This window comes from Vitis vinifera, chromosome 1, assembly GCF_030704535.1.
Source record: "Vitis vinifera cultivar Pinot Noir 40024 chromosome 1, ASM3070453v1".
NCBI lineage: Eukaryota > Viridiplantae > Streptophyta > Magnoliopsida > Vitales > Vitaceae > Vitis > Vitis vinifera.
In genome coordinates this window covers 22,251,546-22,269,254 of record NC_081805.1, presented here as the reverse complement: position 1 = coordinate 22,269,254, position 17,709 = coordinate 22,251,546, and the positions used below count along the sequence as shown (strand labels likewise).

At 38.6% G+C, this 17,709-nt stretch overlaps 1 protein-coding gene across 4 annotated transcripts in view; it reads right to left on the bottom strand.

Annotated features, from left to right (window-relative positions):
* The window catches only part of LOC100254722 (pre-mRNA-processing protein 40C), a 60,541-nt gene extending 44,626 nt beyond the window's left edge, over positions 1-15,915 (bottom strand). Inside the window, exons 1-4 of one of the 4 annotated variants that reach the window (XM_002271978.5) lie at positions 15,720-15,915; positions 3,643-3,962; positions 3,395-3,541; positions 2,253-2,351 (exon numbers count right to left, since the gene is read on the bottom strand). In XM_002271978.5, the coding sequence (XP_002272014.2) occupies positions 2,253-2,351; positions 3,395-3,541; positions 3,643-3,954 (558 nt within the window). In that variant the 5' untranslated portion in view covers positions 3,955-3,962; positions 15,720-15,915. The other 3 variants (XM_010656227.3, XM_010656240.3, XM_010656233.3) reach the window with 3 other exon arrangements.
* Positions 15,916-17,709: the final 1,794 nt, after the last annotated feature.

Sequence of the window (17,709 nt, the reverse complement as noted above, 5' to 3'; positions counted from 1 at the left end):
AGTTGCTTAAGAGTTAAGACAAGCATCCCCTCATCCAAAACCTCAACCTAGTACTAAACTCCTTACTCTCCGATGTTTGATCCAAAAAGGCCTAGTCTACATGATCATAAATCTTTTCAAGATCAAAACCCAAAAGCCACTCCCTCCTCTCTTGATTGTCTTTTCCCATCCACCATTTCGTTGGCTATCAACACAACATCTAGAGTTTGCCTTCCCACTCCCTCCTCCTTACATGGGTCTAAGGATGGATGGAATGCAGGTGCATTGAGTACCTAATCAGAAGCCAATTCAACTACCATTTATTTTTTTTTTTTAAATGTCAAAGTTTTAAAATTGTTTAGGAACATTTACAAAAGAAGAAAAAAAAAATAAGCTAAGTTAGAGAGAGAAACCTAAATCCAAGAGGGTTCAAGCAAGATGGTAAGTTTGGGTCAAAACTACATGTATACTAGAATTTTTTTTTAATCAGAAATAAACTATTCATTGATGTCAATTTAAGTACAAAAAAAGGATGAAAAAAAGTACAAAGAAAGGATGGGGAGCTCTATTGGTGTTTCCTTTTATAATATTTTCTTGCTTTATCCTTAAAAAAAAGTACAAAGAAAGGATGAAAAGTTCTCCCAAAATACAACAGATGATTAAAAAGAAGAAAAACCTAAAAAGAGCAGAAAGATAACTATACTAAACAAGTATGAAACAAGAGCATAAACAAAGTATGCAACAATGTACAACTCAGTGGAGTAGAAATTCTTCTACAAAATAAATCATCTATTTCACTCCGTGTTTAGCTAAACAATCAGCAAGAGACAGAGCAAAAAAGCTACTAGCTAGATCTAAAGATTCAATGAAGCCACATGCCATACCTCCAAGGAGCTACCACTAACTTAGATATCTATAATGTCACAACAGAATCTCCATCCACCAAGAGGTTGGAAAGATCCAAAGTCTTGGCTTGCAAAAAGTCCCTCCTTTGCCTCAACAGTCGAACCCTCCCCAACTGATCAAGAGAGGGCTTTTAAAATTGTACCATGGTGATCCTAATCACACCTCCAATTAAAAGTTGGCCTAGGTTACCTATAGCACACCCATCATATTTTAACTTATACAAATCTAATGGAGGTGAAGTCCATGTTGAGAGCTTCTTATAACCTATCCTATCTGACTTGCAAACAAATTCCAATCAAGTTCAAGAATGTCCAATGGAGTAACCTCAAAAGCTGAAGAGAAAGAAGTCCAAAATAATAAATATAAATGTATCAAATCCCAGATAGATTCTATGGTCCTCTATTTATCCTCAAAAATTCTTACATTCCTCTCCTTTCAAACTATCCATGACAATGCAAGGCAAGCCATGCGCTAAAGTACCCTTCCTCTAAGAGTATCTCCAAATCCTCTAATAGAGATAAACAACATTTATGTCACACTCTTGGATGGAACCATATGCATCCCAGCAATGCTAAATAACCTAGTCTATAGGCTCAAAGTCATTGGGCAATGTAAAAACGGATGATCAATTAATTCCCTACTCGTTAAGCACATAACACGATGATCCGGGGCAAACTTAGCAAGCATCATCATCTGTCATCGGTGTTAACTTTTTTATTGGCTACCAGCCATGCAAAGACCTTAACCTTGATGGGGCTTTAGAGTTCCAAATGAAGTTTGTAGGAAGTCAAGGCCCAAATAGAAGGCTTAAAAAGAGTTGAAAAGAAAGACTTTACAAAGAATAAGCCAAAGGAGTTCAAGGACCAAACTCTCTTATCTGGGAAGAAAGACGATAAATACACAAAGGTAAGAGATGACATGATAAGTTCAAGCTCTTCCATTTCTAGATCAATGAGGTTTCAATAAAAATTGGCATTCCAAGCCAAAAAAGAAAAACAAGAATCAAGAATAGTGAAATAGAGGAGCATCGCACTCACAATTTTGAAAATCTTAGGGCATTGAGTGCTAAGTCATGGATCTCTCCACCATAAATCTATGCTAGATTTTTTAGGGTTAAACTTCCATAAATCTCCATTAACTTTCTCAGATTTATTCCATAGTCTGAACAGGAGGCAACCTTTAAGAACTTGAGCTAAAGATTACAAAACAATATTAGCACTAACTAATAATTAACCTAAAAAATCTTAGGGCTATTTATCATACTCAAGCCCTTAAATTATGCAGCTGATTCAGCCCCAAGCATTTAGCTCTTTATCAATAATTCCATGTTGCTGGTGTAAAGACAATAATGTTACAACCAAACTTACAGATTTCAAGGTTTGATCTTTCTGCACCAATTGAGGGTTACCATTAAAAGAAAAGCTTGCAGCATTTGGTGTGGGTCCTCTTGGACCAGAAGCAATAGACTGGAATTGACAAAGAAAAGATCTCAAAAAAGTAAGTAATCCAGCTAGCATGTAACCATAGAAATTAAAGAAACAATCAGTTCAATCAAATTGCTCTCACTTCATAATGCCATCAAATTCAGGGATTCAGACCTGCCATCCTCAGGAGACAATTACTGATGCCCGAGAACCAGAAGACAGGTGAGTTAAAAATAAAATACAAGAAACTAAAAAAAAAAAAAAAAATCCCTAGTCATCGAAAAGGAATGCACCAAAAATTCTTTAGTTAAATCTTGGCATCAGGTGCCAAGCCAAAAAGAGAATGGAAACCAGTTGTTAGGCATGTAAATCAGTTCATTTAGCATGTTCAAATCTCCCATGGAGTGACAGTCCAAAAGTTATTAATAAGGGAACAAGCCTATTTCAGTACATCTCAATCTCTTGTTGGTCGTGATGAGACATTGGCACATATCAGAATCTCTGAATGAAAAACATTTCTAATCGAAGTGACTAAGCAACAGATCAGAAACATGGAAGCCAACAGGAGTAAAAGAAAGATAGTTTATTAAGTAAGTTTGATGATGAACCATTGAAACATTAGTGCATATTGAGCATATGATTGGGTATAACCCACCATTAGGAAGGTCCTACTGGACCTAAGCTTAACATAAGCCCATAACTAATTACAATTCCCCAGTTCATCAGCGTAACCTGTGAGAGTAAAAAATCAGCAAAAAACTAGTTTGTGTCGTGCACATGAAAAATATAACCAACATTTGTAGGTTCCACCTAGAAAGCTAAATACAAATCAACTGTGAACAACAGGTTCATAAAAATTTTCATCTTTTAAGGCTTCCAGCACTTCTAAATCATACAAAATATTGTAATATGTTAGATGGCCATAATAGTCTCCCAGGTGAACATATAACTTCAGAGATCTGGGAAGAATAGCACCAAATGGTATTCACCTTTCTCAAAGTGCCCAAAACACTAGACATGTTTTTTTTAGGCAGTGACCATGATTAACCTGATATAGTCTCATTTCTCAAGAATATAACCCTTACTGTGCTAGATTGGAACGGCTGGCTACCAGGGAAACCAGCACCTTTATGTGCAATGTTGTATGAGAATGAGGGACCAGAAGATGAAGAGGGACCAGGAACTGGGGTTTGAAAGACCACTGTAGATGCTAGTGGATTTGAACTTATCACCTGCATTTGAGACAATTAATCACACAAATAAGACTCCAAGATACATATAAAATACATCCATCAGGAAAAACAAAAAAACAGTAATATGAAGTGGTACTGACTGAACCAGATGGTAACTGCTGTGAGGTTCCAGATGCAGTGGTAACATGTGGAATACCACTGTATGAGAATGAGGGTCCTGGAAGTACATGGGGAGGTGCATTAACAAATTTTCCTTGAGCAGATTCTTGAATTGAATTACTTGCAGTACCACTTGCACCCTCTGAAGTACGTATAGTAGCAACTGAAGCAGGAGCAATGGCTCCAGTTGGAGTAGGAGGCCCCCCAGAAGGCCCTCCGGCAGGTAAACCAGTGACAGGATTCTGAGATGCTGAAGACTGCACTTCCACCGGCAACCAAGCTGGTGATGCCATAATTTGATCTGTTAAAGACCAAGTAAACATAATTTAATAAGTGATCAATTCACAAAATTTATAATACTGCATTTGGTTTAGGCTTTTAGGGATTGGGTGGAATTTGGAGCACTAATTCAAACTATCTTCAAGTCGTCAGAAACAACTGTTTTTATTATATTTTCTTATCAGAAACAAAAAATGTATCAATTATATATCTTCTCCCCTTACCAAAAATCTACCCAAAAAGGAATTCTCCCCCCATCACCCACCACAAAGCGAGTGATTGTAGAGAAGACTTGGAACACCTGTGCAATGGCTTTCCAAGGGCACCAATGTGACCATCTGACTAGAATATTGGTGTCCCATCCCATAGGATGTGTCCCATAAATGCATATAACCCGATGCCAAAGGACAGAGCATACAGGCTCTGTTTATAAAAAAATCCAATTGGTAATATATGATTACTATATTGTATCATAAATGATTTTATTTGTAAATAGAACTTTCCCTAGGGCACCTCCGAAGCCACTTCCATAAAAGAAGTACAAAGTCTTATGGCATGATTAGAAAAGGAATATGCACACTAGTCCAAAAAGTCGAACCTAGCTACATTGACAAAGATTCAAAATGGTTAGAATAAAGCTTATCATAGATCATATAGGTAAAAAGTTTCCTACAGAAGAAACTAAAAGCCTTGTTCCACACTTTGCAAACACATATACTAATTGCTCCAATGAGAAACCTAACAAAAGAAACATTTTAACTCCAAAAAAATATTGGTAATCTAGCACAACCATCCATCAAAAAATTCCATGGTCCTCTTCCTTTCTTAGCCACTCAGATATGACAATAGAAGGATCTCTTTCTATTAAAATATTGGAGAGACCCAAAACTTCTGCCTACAACAAAACCTCTAAAATGGCTTAAGTCTCAACCTGAATAGCAAAAATCAGTCCTATAAGTTTAGATAAGGCTCTTACCACATTTCCAAAGTGGTTCTGAAGCAAACCTCTAATCCCTAATTGCTTAAGTTATCCAAAGAACACCCACCAAAATTAAGGTCCATAAAACCCATAAAAATTAAAAGGTGATAACCATTTGGGAAGGATCTACTTAATCAACCTCATGGTCTTGCACACTAAGTTCCAATCAAGTAAAATGAGACCTTGAGGAGTACTTTCCAAAGAATCACTAGCAGGAGCCTAAAAGGAAAAAAGAGAAGTAAAAAAGTTCCAAATTTTCCCAAGTCCTCCACATATCCTCAAAAGATCTTTGCATTCCTTTCTCATTAAATAGTGTAGATCAAAATGCAGCTTGCAATACACTAAAGAGCCTCACCTCAAGGAACTTCTCTGAAATCCTAAAAGGATAAGTGGAATCCAATCAATCCCATCAAATCTAAAAATGGCCTATACCACAATGCCAAGACTACAAGGTATTGTAAAAGACCATGATCAACATATTCCCTGCTCCGACACATGGCACACCATTCTACACTATGTGTTTTGTAAGTCATCCTTGCTTAGAATAAATCATTGGCATTACTTTCCACAAGCCATGGAACGGCTTTATTTCTGATAGAATTTTATATTTCCAATTGAAGCTTACAAGGATAAAAGAATCCAAGTTGGCAAAAGTAGAAATAGAATTAAAGAAGGAACTAATCCAAAAAAAACTCTAAGGATGTCAAGGACTAGACCTCCACATCAAGAAATTGGGAGAGCAAATACAGGGGGACTAAAACAAAGATAAGAAGGGTTGGTTCCACAATACATATGTTGATGGTTTAGAAAAACCTTTTAAGAAATATATGTTGATTGTTGTTCCTTTATTCCCAAAATTTAGCAATAATGTTTTGGAAAAAAGTGATAAATGGAACCACAATACATATTTTAGAAAAAACAACTAAACAAACAACAGAGAACATAAGTATACACAATCGATGTCAATTTCCCAATTCCTAGAATTGGGATACAAAATTCCTTATTGGAAAATCAAACACGCTCTATAAATTCTTAGTTTTTTTATAGACAAAGATGAAATATATTTGTAGCCCATAACAAAAGGGCACACACAAGCATACACGTTGCATATAAAGGCACCAAACAGTCAACCAAAGTAAAGGTATAAACAAAAAACAACTACCTCACCTCACATAAAGCTCAATTAACCAATGAAGTCCAACATGGACAGAGAACTATCACCTATGTACACTCTAACCCACTTCTGATATCCGTCACACTCCTACCCTATATCATTCCATCACTCCTCAAGAGCACTAACCCCCTTCTTCCTCCTTGTACTTCCCCAAAATTGCCTTCTTCCAAATGGAATCGCTTTCACAAGCAAGTCTCCACAATCACTTGCCAAACCAATCTTTATTGAGGATGGACAGTCTTCTAATGCCCAAGCCCCCTCTTCTCTTAAACAACTTAAAGATCAATTCACCAACTCTCAAGGGCCCCCACCCCAAAGGAAGTCTCTTTCAATCTTTTCCATCCTCAAACTAACCTTCCTCAAAATGATAAATAGAGACAAGAAGCAAATTGACACGCTAGAAAGAGTGTTTTTTTATCAAAGTCAGCATTCCTACCTTAGATAGGTACCGTCTTTTCCACACAATAATCCATTTTTGAAATCCCTCCTCTCCCACATCCCAAATCCAAGTTGATTTGAAAGAGGCTCCAAGCTGAAGGCTAAGACATCTTGTAGAAAGAGTTCCCATGCTATAACCCAAAACCCTAGCCAACGTTTCCACATTACCACCTTTCTAATAAGACCCAACTCACTTTTTTCCAAATTGATCTTTAGATATGAGATTGTCTCAAACAACATGAAAACTCAAGTATTCCATATTCTCCTCTGAGGCATTGCAGAAAATAATGGTATCATCAATAAATAACAAATGAGACAACACCACTCCCTCTTCTCCTCTTCCATTAACTAAGAAGCTTGATATTAAACCCTCTTCCTTTGCGCTAATTAAGATAGAAGAGAGGGCCTTCATGGCTAAAATAAAGAGATATAGGGATAGACATCACCCTACCTTAATCCTCTATAACTCTGAAAGAAGCCCAACAAGGTTCCATTTATAAAAACAAAGAACTAAGCCATGGAGATATAGCACTTAATCCAACATATCCACTTGGGACCAACTCCCATTTTATCCAAAACTACTAATAAGAAGTCTCAGTTAGCATCATCAAAAGCTTTTTCAAAATCTGACTTACATATGACCCCCTTTTTGACACATATCATCCTAGAGCCAATGGTTTCATTTGCAATAAGAACCACGCCCAAGATTTGCCTACCCACCACAAGCATATGTTGGAAAGCCAAGACCACTTTTTCCCACGACTTTTTTGAGTTTGTGAACTAAGACTTTAAATAAATGCTTGTATGGTCTCCCCACCAAATTAATTCGTCTGAAATCTTTTTAGTGTTCAGCACCCTTTTTTTAAGGACTAATACTATTAAGGTGGCGTTTAGACTTCTCTCAATGAACCCAACTTGTAAAACTTTATAAAATAGCTCACCACTTCTCTTTTCACAAAATCCAAATCGAAGAGTCAAAAGGCCATAAAAAAGCCACCTATCCATGATGCTTTGTCCCTACACAAACTAGAGGGAACTGAAAGGACCTCCTCCTCAAGGAAAGGAGCCTCCAGTCACCCTAAATCTTCACTACCCAAATGTTCAAAAAAACATTCCACTAATGCTCAATCTCTAATATCCCAACTTAGAAAGAATGCTTTGAAAAGCATTAACCACTCCCTGCTTCATGACTACATCCTTGAACAACATAACACTAGTCACTTTGACTTTATCCACATAATTCATTCTTCTGCAAGCATCGGCCATTTGTGCAAAAACTTTGTATTTTTTTTTTTTATATCGGAAACGACAAAGGAATATATTAACAGAAAAAGGAAGTACAAGAGAATGATGAGAAATCCTCCCACCAAAGAAAACTAAACTACAAGAATACGAAAACAAGAAAATACAATGTGATAACGAACAAACTCTCTAGACCAGACCAACCCAAAGGAATTACACACCGCTAGCCAATCAAGTTGTAACACAATAAGGGGAGTCCTCTTAAAAACCTTGGAACAAAAAGCCCAAAGAGAAGCAAGGAAATGAATAGAATCCCAAAGATTCTCTGAATTCCTTGCTTTATCCTCAAAAATCCTCGCATTTCTTTCCCGCCACACAATCCAAATTAAAGCTATGCACGCAGCTTGCCACAATTCTATCCCTCTCTTCGATAAACCAAAGTCATTGTAATTGATGGACAGCATGTCGAAAATGCTTGGCTAACTGAAATAATCTGTGCCATAACCCCATCATCAAAGAACAATGCAGGAAAAGATGATCAGCTGATTCTCCATGCCTCATACACAACTTACAAATATCAAGACTAAGAACTTTGTAGGGTCTTCTCAATTGTAGCAAATCATTAGTATTTACCTTCTTGTGTGTCACCAGCCAGACAAAGGACTTGACCTTGAAAGGGACTTGGGATTTCCAAACAAACTTAGTAGGGAAAACTGGAGGAGAACTAGAACATTGGGATAAGGCAAGAAAGAACGATTTGACTGTAAAAAACCCTGAATAAGATAAAGATCAAGATCTCGCATCTGGAACCGAAAATGACAAATGCAGACAATCAAGTGACCGCATGAGGCTTTCTAAATCTTCTATCTCAAGATCGGATAGGTTGCGGCGAAAATTAAAGTTCCATGAAAAGGGACGAGTAGATCCGAGAATTAAAGAAATATGAATATTTTTATCCGTGACTACTCTAAATAGTCTTGGATATTGGGAACCCAAGGGTTGATCCCCTCACCACAAGTCTTCCCAAAACCAAATTCTTTCCCCATCTCCTACTACAAACCGAGTAAACTTGGAAAACTCCTGAAAGACTTGTGCAATAGCCTTCCAAGGACAACGATGCGACCATCTGACTATAGTGTTGGCATCCCATCCATTAGAGTGTAATCCGCAAATGCTTAAATTAACCTTATGTCATAGAGCTAAACCCTCCCTAAAAAAAATCCCTCTGCAATCTCTTAATTTTTGCAGCCACTGAAGCAGGTATCTTAAACAAGGAAAGGAAGTAGCAAGGCATGTGGGTGAGGCAAAATTGGATAAGAGTTATCCTACCTCCAAAAGATAAAAAAAGTCTTTTGCCACCCATCTAATCTTCTCAAGATCCTCTCAATCACTGGATCCCAAAAGCCACAAATCTTGGGATTCCCTCCCAAAGGAAGACCCAAGTAGGGTATAGGCCACCCAAGAACCTTGCAATCAAGCAATTCGGCCAACCTAGAAAGATGATTCTGTTCAAGATTGATGCCATAAATATTACTCTAGTCAAGGTTAATCTTAAGCCTAGAAATATGCCCAAACACTAGCAATAAACTCTTGAGAGTCTACAAATCTTCCTCCCAAGTGTTAGAAAAGAAAATGGTATCATCTGCAAATTGCAAATAGGGCACCCTTGTACTGTTCCTACCCACCTTGAAACCCTCAAACGAATTTCTTTCCTCTACTCTCAATAACATCCTGCTCAATACATCTACGACTAAAGTAAACAAAAAAGGGGATAAAGGGTCGCCTTGTCTTAAGCCTCTAGATGCCTTGACCCACCCTTTAGCGTTTCCATTCACTAAGACGGCAAAAAATACCGTGGACAAACAGCCTCTCATCCATTTCCTCCATCTAGGACTAAACCCCTTCTTCTCCAACACATGATCCAAAAAATCCCAACACACATGGTCGTAAGCTTTTCAAAGTCGATTTTGAATACAACTCCTTCCTTCCCTGAACGTCTTTTCTCATCCACTATCTCATTGGCTATGAGAACTGCATCCAATATTTGTCTCCCTTGAACAAAAGCGCCTTGAGTAGAATGAATAGTTTCGTGTAGTACCCCTCTTAGACGCCCTGATAATACTTTGGCTATTATCTTGTAAAGACTAGTGATCAAGCTAATACGTCTAAAGTCTGAGATTTTCTTTGTCATGCTTTTTTTGGGCAACAGAACTATGAAGGAGCCATTAGTGCTTTGATTGATAATCCCGCTACTGTGGAACTCTGCAAACACTCTCACTAAATCCTCCTTGATCACATCCCAACAATCTTGAAACACTTCAATGGTAAAGTCATCAGGACCCGGCGCCTTATCCCTATCCAACTGAAAAATAGCCTTATAAATCTCTTCTTCAGTAAAAGGGGAGTCCAACCTAGACGCACTCTCTTCAAATATGGGGAACCAATCTAAGCCTTCAACTCTCCAAGACTCTCCAATAGGACCCGAGTAGAGCTTTTCAAAGTAAAGTAAAATCTCCTCTGTGATGCTCTCTGAATTATTCAACACTAATCCTCTTTCATTCTCCAACGCCTTAATAAATTTCCTATTTCGCCTGCCATTAGCCACTTTATGAAAAAACCTTGAGTTACAATCCCCTTCCTTAACCCATTTCACCCTAGCTTTTTGTCTCCAATGAATTTCTTCCCTCAAAATTAATTTCTCTAGCTCCCCTTTTCTTAAAGCTCTTTGAACTAAAAGTTCAGAAGTGAGCTTGCTCAATGGCATCAAGGTTAGCCATTTCATTCAGGATGCTTTTTTTTCTTTCGTCTAGCACTCCAAAAGAAACCTTATTCCACTCTTTCAAATTGGCCTTACCAAATTGTAATTTCCTCATGAACTTGTGACCTTCCCACCCAGTTCCTTGAAAACCACTCCACCAACTTTTAAAGCACTCTTTGAAATTAGGATGTTGCAACCACGTATTCTCAAACCTAAAAGGTGTTAGGCCCCACTTGAACGGGTTGGTTTCCAAAACTATCGGCCAATGATCCGAAGTCCTTCTAGAAAGAACTTCTTGAAGGCTTTGAGGAAAGGATTGCTCCCACTCATTTGAGTAAAGAAATCGGTCCAATCTTTTACACACGGGAGACTCTTGCAAGTTTGACCAAGTGAATGGTGTGTTCCGTAAAGGTGGATCAAGCAATTCACATTCTCTTATAAAATCATCAAAGTCCTTCATGTTTGAAGTTAGACTAGATCCTCCCAATTTTTCTGAACTTCTCCTTATGACATTAAAATCACCGCCCACGCACCATAATGGAAAAGATAGACCAAAAATGTCTAACAACTCCACCCAAAAATCCTTCCTAAGGGACTGTTTGGGCCATAAACTGCGGACAGCCAAAGAGGTCTGCATCCATCCAAAGCAAACTTGACTGAGACCGAAAAGGATCCTATTACCACCTCTTCACTGCGCAATTTATTAGAATCCCAAATGATCAAAATCCCACCTAAAGCCCCGCACGCAGGAAGAGCAGTCCAATCCTTATTTCTGACCGTCCAAATACTACCCACAAACCTTCTGTCACACTCCATCTTTTTTGTTTCCTGTATCATCACTACATCCGGATTCTCTAGCCTTAAAAAATCTTTAACCATCCTTCGTTTTTGCCTTGATCCCAAACCTTTAGTATTCCAATTAATTATTTTCATGGAAAAACAGCACAGACCTTAAACCCCCAAACCGGTTCCACCAGGTCTCACAAACCTGTAGAGCATCTGCTCTTCCTCCTGGAATATACCTTAACATCCATAGAGTTTAAAACCCCATGCACTTTAGCCATTTTCCTGGGAGACAAACCTTCAATTTGGAACTCACCCGATGGGGAGACCACAGCATCACCCTGGCAAACTGTAACCAGGTTGGAAATCTCACTAGCCACATTGGGTTTGAACTTAATGGGGTTGAGACTCTCGGGCAACTGGTTTGAACAAGCAGACTGGGACTCCACCACAACCAGGTTTGGAATGCCAACACCATTTCGACATAAAGTACCAACATCGTCATTTTTGGAAAAAAAAAATCGAAAATTACTTGATTTTCCATGTGAAATGGAGATTGAATGTCTGAACTAAGGAAAACGGGAGCAGAAGGGCTCAAAAATGGAAGTGCCATCTCAGAAGAAGTGGGAAAAGAAGACACGGGTGACTGAGAAGGTGAGAACGAGTTTATCTCCAAGTTTTCCGCTACCAAAATTCCACAATTCCCCAAAAAGTTGAGCCCTTTACCTCTGATATCAGGATTAGAAGGCAAAAACGTGACTGAAGAACCACGAAGATCAAACCCCACTTAGCCCAAAAATCCTTCCCTGTCTTCTTCATGAAAGGGTTTGCATGCAGCGTCTCTGTCTTTAGACGACAAAGCCCCTTCCCCCGAACACCGCTCTCAATTCCTTGGCAATCGGCGCATGAAGATAGGACTCACACTGAATCCTCGTTCCCACTGAGCTCCCGCCCTGAAAGCCTCCTCCATTGGAAGCTCTTCACTATTCGACGAAGGCTTCCCTAGCAAAAGAGGCTCGCTGCGGCTTCGAGAACCATGTCGACGAACGAAACTTGGAGGAAATAGGGTAGTCCACAGCTTCTTTGGACCGAATTTCACTTCCTTCTTCGTGGATCCTCTCATCTAAACATCAGGATCAGCTAAAACTCCTTTCCCCTTTCCCCCTGCAGAGACTCCTTCACTTTGTAACGATCCCTGCTTTCCAGCGGGCTTCTTTTCTCCTGTTCCTAGGCCCATCTTCAACGGACCTTCTAAGAAACAGCCCGTCTTTCCTAGTGGGCTGAATTTGGAGGGAGACTGGGCCTCTCTCTCAAAGGCCTGACCATTCTCGACTGAGATGGCCTCGTCCTCATCGGCTGAAGCTTTGCCTGCCATCTTTGTCCCAACAGGCCCAAAGTTGCATTTTTTTTAATTCAAATTGAACCAGCTCTTCCCCATACTTTGACCACTCTTACCACGTGTCCCCACTGGAAGAACTTCAATCGAACTCCTTTCTCCTTCCTTCTTCTTTCTGCCAGCTTCCCAACGTGAAAACTACCTCCAGCCATTGATCTATCTCTCTCTTCCCGCCTTCCACCACCTGTCCCTGAGTGAGATTCAAAGCCTTCCCGAGTCGACTCACCCATTACTCTGCCTCTCCTGACCTCTTCACCTCTGACCACTACGACAGAAATAGAAAACACTCAATCCTCGCCTATCACCTCAATCAACGCTGGAAGAATTGACCGATCCTTCATTGCAATTCTTACTCTCACCTTGCTAAGATCAAACAATTTCAACGTTCGCCAATCAATTTCAGTCATCGTCCCCCACTGCTCCACTATTTTCTTCAGATGTACCTCAGACCAGAGATGAAATGGCAAACCCCGTAGCTCAATCCAACCTCCTCTGAACTTCCCCTCAACTATCAAATTTTCCTTTGGCGACCACCTTCTCAATTGAACTGAATTCCCTCCCTCAATCTTAATAAACCTTAAATCCTGAAGAAAGAGAGCTTTCTCTATCGTTTCTACAAAAAAAACACTTTTTCCGCCTAAGAAGGGCACAATCGTAGCCACTCCTTTCTTCCCTAAGCTTCTCGCTACAGCTCGGCCAACCTCAACCCATTTACCACAATCTGCACTGCAATCACACACCACGGCACACGCCCACCTCCCAACAGGAACAAGTCCACCTCTCCTTAGTCCTTCATCTTTGACTACGTTCGCAAAAGACCTATACAGAGGACCCACGTGATTGTGGTTAAACCTTTCCACTCTGTATTGTCTTCCTTTTTCATATGCATTCAATGGGGGGACCACCGACAATGAAGACAGAGCGCTTTTTAGATTCTCCCAACCTTTGCCCTTCTCGCCCTCAGCAATAACCAGAAAAGTTGGTTTTCTGTTGGTAGTGAACTCCGAAATCCTTATGAACCTTCCGTGGTTGTTGAAGCATACTTCCATCAAATGGACGCAGGATTTTCCCCTATACTTTCTGTTGAACCCCAAGTGACTCTTCAATTCGATGGCTTTCGTCAAAAGTTCGATCAACCACCCGACTTCTTCCTTTTTGAATCCTAAGGCATAAACAGAGCATTTGATATGCTTTGTAATCGAGCACCAAATTCCTCCATGCTCGCCTTCCCACCTAACCAAGAAGGTCTTCCTCTCCACAGAGACCTTCAAGGTCTTCCTCTCCATAGTTTTTTTTAAATTTACTTTAACTTGGTATTGGTGCTCTAGTTTACTACAGGTCTTGTCTTCTGCAAAAACTTTGTATTCTCTCTCCCTCTTTAAGTCATATTTTTTTTTTTTTTTTATAACCGAAGAACCTTCTATGGCCAAGTCCTTAAGACTTTCCATGGGGACCCAAACCTTAGGGTGTTGACTGCCCGCAATAACCAATACAAGGTAAATTTAGGGTATCATCATAATTCCCTTGACTTTTGTCTTACAAAACTTCTTCCATTGCTGCCCACTTGCAATACTCCTCCTTTGTCATCCCTCTTGCCTCATTCTCTTTTATGGAAGAATGTTTCCCTTTCCTTTGCATCACAAAAACCAATCTGATTCAAAGCTACAACTTTAACGGTAGCAACATTCCCAAAAGCCTCTCTAAGCTTGGGCGAGGTTATGTGAGCCACGTAGTGGCTTGGGCAAGGCAGGTTCTTGTTCCTTGTTTTTGTTCTCTAGCTTTGTAGGGCTTGGTTATGTCAGTTTGGGAGCCCTCTGCATTGTTTTTTATTTGTTTCTTAGGCCGATGTCTTTGGCTTGGGTAACGGTTTGTTGTTTTCTCCTTTCGCTTGCTTTTTGGTGCTCTTTATATATTCTATGTGTACTTGGCATGCCTTTTCTTTGCGCTTTTAATATATTTGCTTATTTACCTATCAAAAGGGAAAAAAAAAAAAGACATTCCCAAAATCCTCTCCATTCCAAACTTTAAGATTGAGCTTCTAAGCTTGTAGCTTGGTTGCCAAGACATGGCTAAACAAACCCTCAATAAAGTAGCTCACCCACTCATTTCTCATCACATCCTTGCACCCTTCCTCTTTCAGCCACATGCTTCCAAACCTAAAGGGCAATTTTGCCCCTCCTCATCCTTTCTCCATCTAACAAAATGGGAGTATGATCAAAAACCAGTCTTGGCAAAGCACATTGGATCCCCACTGAAATGATTCTCCCACTCTTCTGATACCAGGAAGCAATCCAACTAGATCAAGACAGAGTATTCAAACCACCACTTCAAGTAAAAGGGCTGCCTGCCTGAGGGAGGTCCCTCAAGTGAAGCTCCTCAATGAAATCTGAAATATGCCTCGCCACTCAATTCCTTGGGCATTTTCTCCTTTCCCCCCAGAAAGGGACTACGTTAAAATCCCCTCCAATACACAACAGTTTATGATTCCCAGTATGCATAGAAGTATTTAAAATACACAACAGAATACGCCAAATGGGCTGTTTTAGACTCTTTTCTGTGACCAATAGACCTTGCAGACGTAATAATCTTACATTTACGACACATACTCCAGAATTATAAAACTTAAAAAAAAAAAAAAAACGAAAACAAAAATAAAAGGACAGGACCCAGCAGAGATCACACTCAGTTAGAATTACCAAACTTCTAAATTCTAGTGCATAAACAAGCAGTCAATCGAACCCAGATTAAAAAAACCTAAACCCTATTTGAATCGATCTCCCAGAACGATGTGTTTTCAATTTCTTCTTTCGTTTCTGCCTTGATTGACGATCAAAATATCATATTCAGTAGAAAGAGTAATAGGATACTTGTTGTTTATTGTTTGGATAAAGGCAATTAAACCATACAGTTATGGAAACCGCAATTCAAAAAGAAAACAAAATGTAGAAATCAAGAAGATAAAAAGAAAAAGAAAAAAAAATGAAGACGAAGAAGAAGGGGAAGAAGTACCAGTTCGCCTGGACAATGAAGTAGTCCGTTGTCGTGAAATGTGAACCCTGGATCCTTGAGATGAAGAGACTCGGAGAAAGAAAGAGGGAGAGAGCAAGGTTAGGTCCGCGAGGATGGTTAGGGTTTCCTACGTTTCTGAGAGTAGAGATGAAGAAGGACTAATGTGAAAAAAGACTGAAAAGACCCCATGAAGTATGCGTTGGATGATGGACATTTTTGTCTTTCTGAAAAACGGATTTTAAATTCACCCCGAATTTTTTCTATCCTACCCATTTTCTACCATCATCCCATCAAAACCATTAAAAGGCTAAATTCACCAATTCAAAAATAGTTTCTATTTTCCATAAATTCCTTCATCTCATTTTTCTCCATCATTTTCTTACTATCCTCTAATCTATTTGATTTGTACAATTATATAGTATAATAGATTGACAATGATGTTCATAAAGCGTATATAACGATTTTACATATTAAATAATAGTGTAAAAACAAAGAAAAAAACATGTTAGTCTCAACTACTCATGCAATTTTGATAAACCAAAGACTACAATGTCTTTTTTACCGTAAGGTCATTCTACCAATGGTGGTTTGTAACATATGTGCAACTTTATAGACATGCTTTTAGACAAATTTAATCCACTCATTAATTGACTCGTGTCTATAATTAGACACTAAACATATTAATATGTCAAATTATAAATTAATTAAAAGGTAAATCTACTTTACCCCTCAATCTTTTATTAGCATAATCTGTAATTCAAGGATTGAAGAAATAATCTTGAGAAATTGATAACACTACCTCATGGACAGTTTGCATATAATTAATAGTAGGCCACGAACTCGAATTTTATCTCATATATTTACATAAGATATTGGAATGTAATTGACTCTTTAGTAGAGTGATTGAGTCAACTCCATAATTGGATTTTGAAGAAGCTAGTAGTTTCTGAGTTCCAATGGTCCTCACTTGATCTCTTAATTCATTGCGGTACATTTGGTTGAGGGATTTTAGGTTATTATTCATATGTGTAAGTGCATTTTGATATAAATGCAAGATTGCACTAGATCTTATGGTTAGTCTTTCTAGATTGGGTTAATTAATTAATTAGAGTCTAATATGGTTAATTAATCAATCAAGATCCAAGTAGGCTAGATTAGGTGACCTAAACTCATGTTGGGTTGAGGTCACTTAAGCCCATAAGGAAACGTATATAATTAAAACCCCTTTTAAGGGTTTAAGGGTTCACTTTTGAATATTGTCTTCTTGAGAGAGAGAAAGAAAGAACTCTGTTTACCCTTAAGAGCAAGAGAGAATGTCACTTTTCTCTTATGCCAAGATCAATGAATAGAGAGATTGAGTGAAAAATCATTGGATAGATGAGATCTACGACAACTATAATAGATTTGACGTCTTCTTTGGATTGGGTTCAATTTAGGAACATCCAAATTGGGAGTATTGTTCTTCTAATTTCTAGATCTAGTTTCTTTAATGGTTTTTGTTGCTATTATTTTCCGCTTTAATAGATCTTGAGATGCCTAAGATTAGATTGCATGCATCCTATATGACCAAGGTTTTGAACGGAGTAATCCAGTGTTTCCAACACCTTTACTTGCTTCCAACTTGTCTACATTTGTTTCATCAAGTATTTTTGGACACCCTCATATGCAAATATGTGGCAAACTAAGTTTACAATCTTTCCACATCTCCCTCGGAGTCAAAGGTATCAACTTGAGAGCATGGATGAAAATGTTGAGAAATATCATTGATATTTAGTGTATTGAGCCTCATCAAAGCAAACAATAGTGGGATATATCATATGACAAATTTATCGAGAAATTTTTAGAATTATAGATGATTTATTGAACATTGTTGGTTTGTATCCCAATTTTATCAGGATTTTCAGCGATATTATCGCCTTATTTGAAGCAAAGAATGGTGGGATGTATCAAATGATAGATTTATTAGGAAATTTTTGGAATTATCAATGAT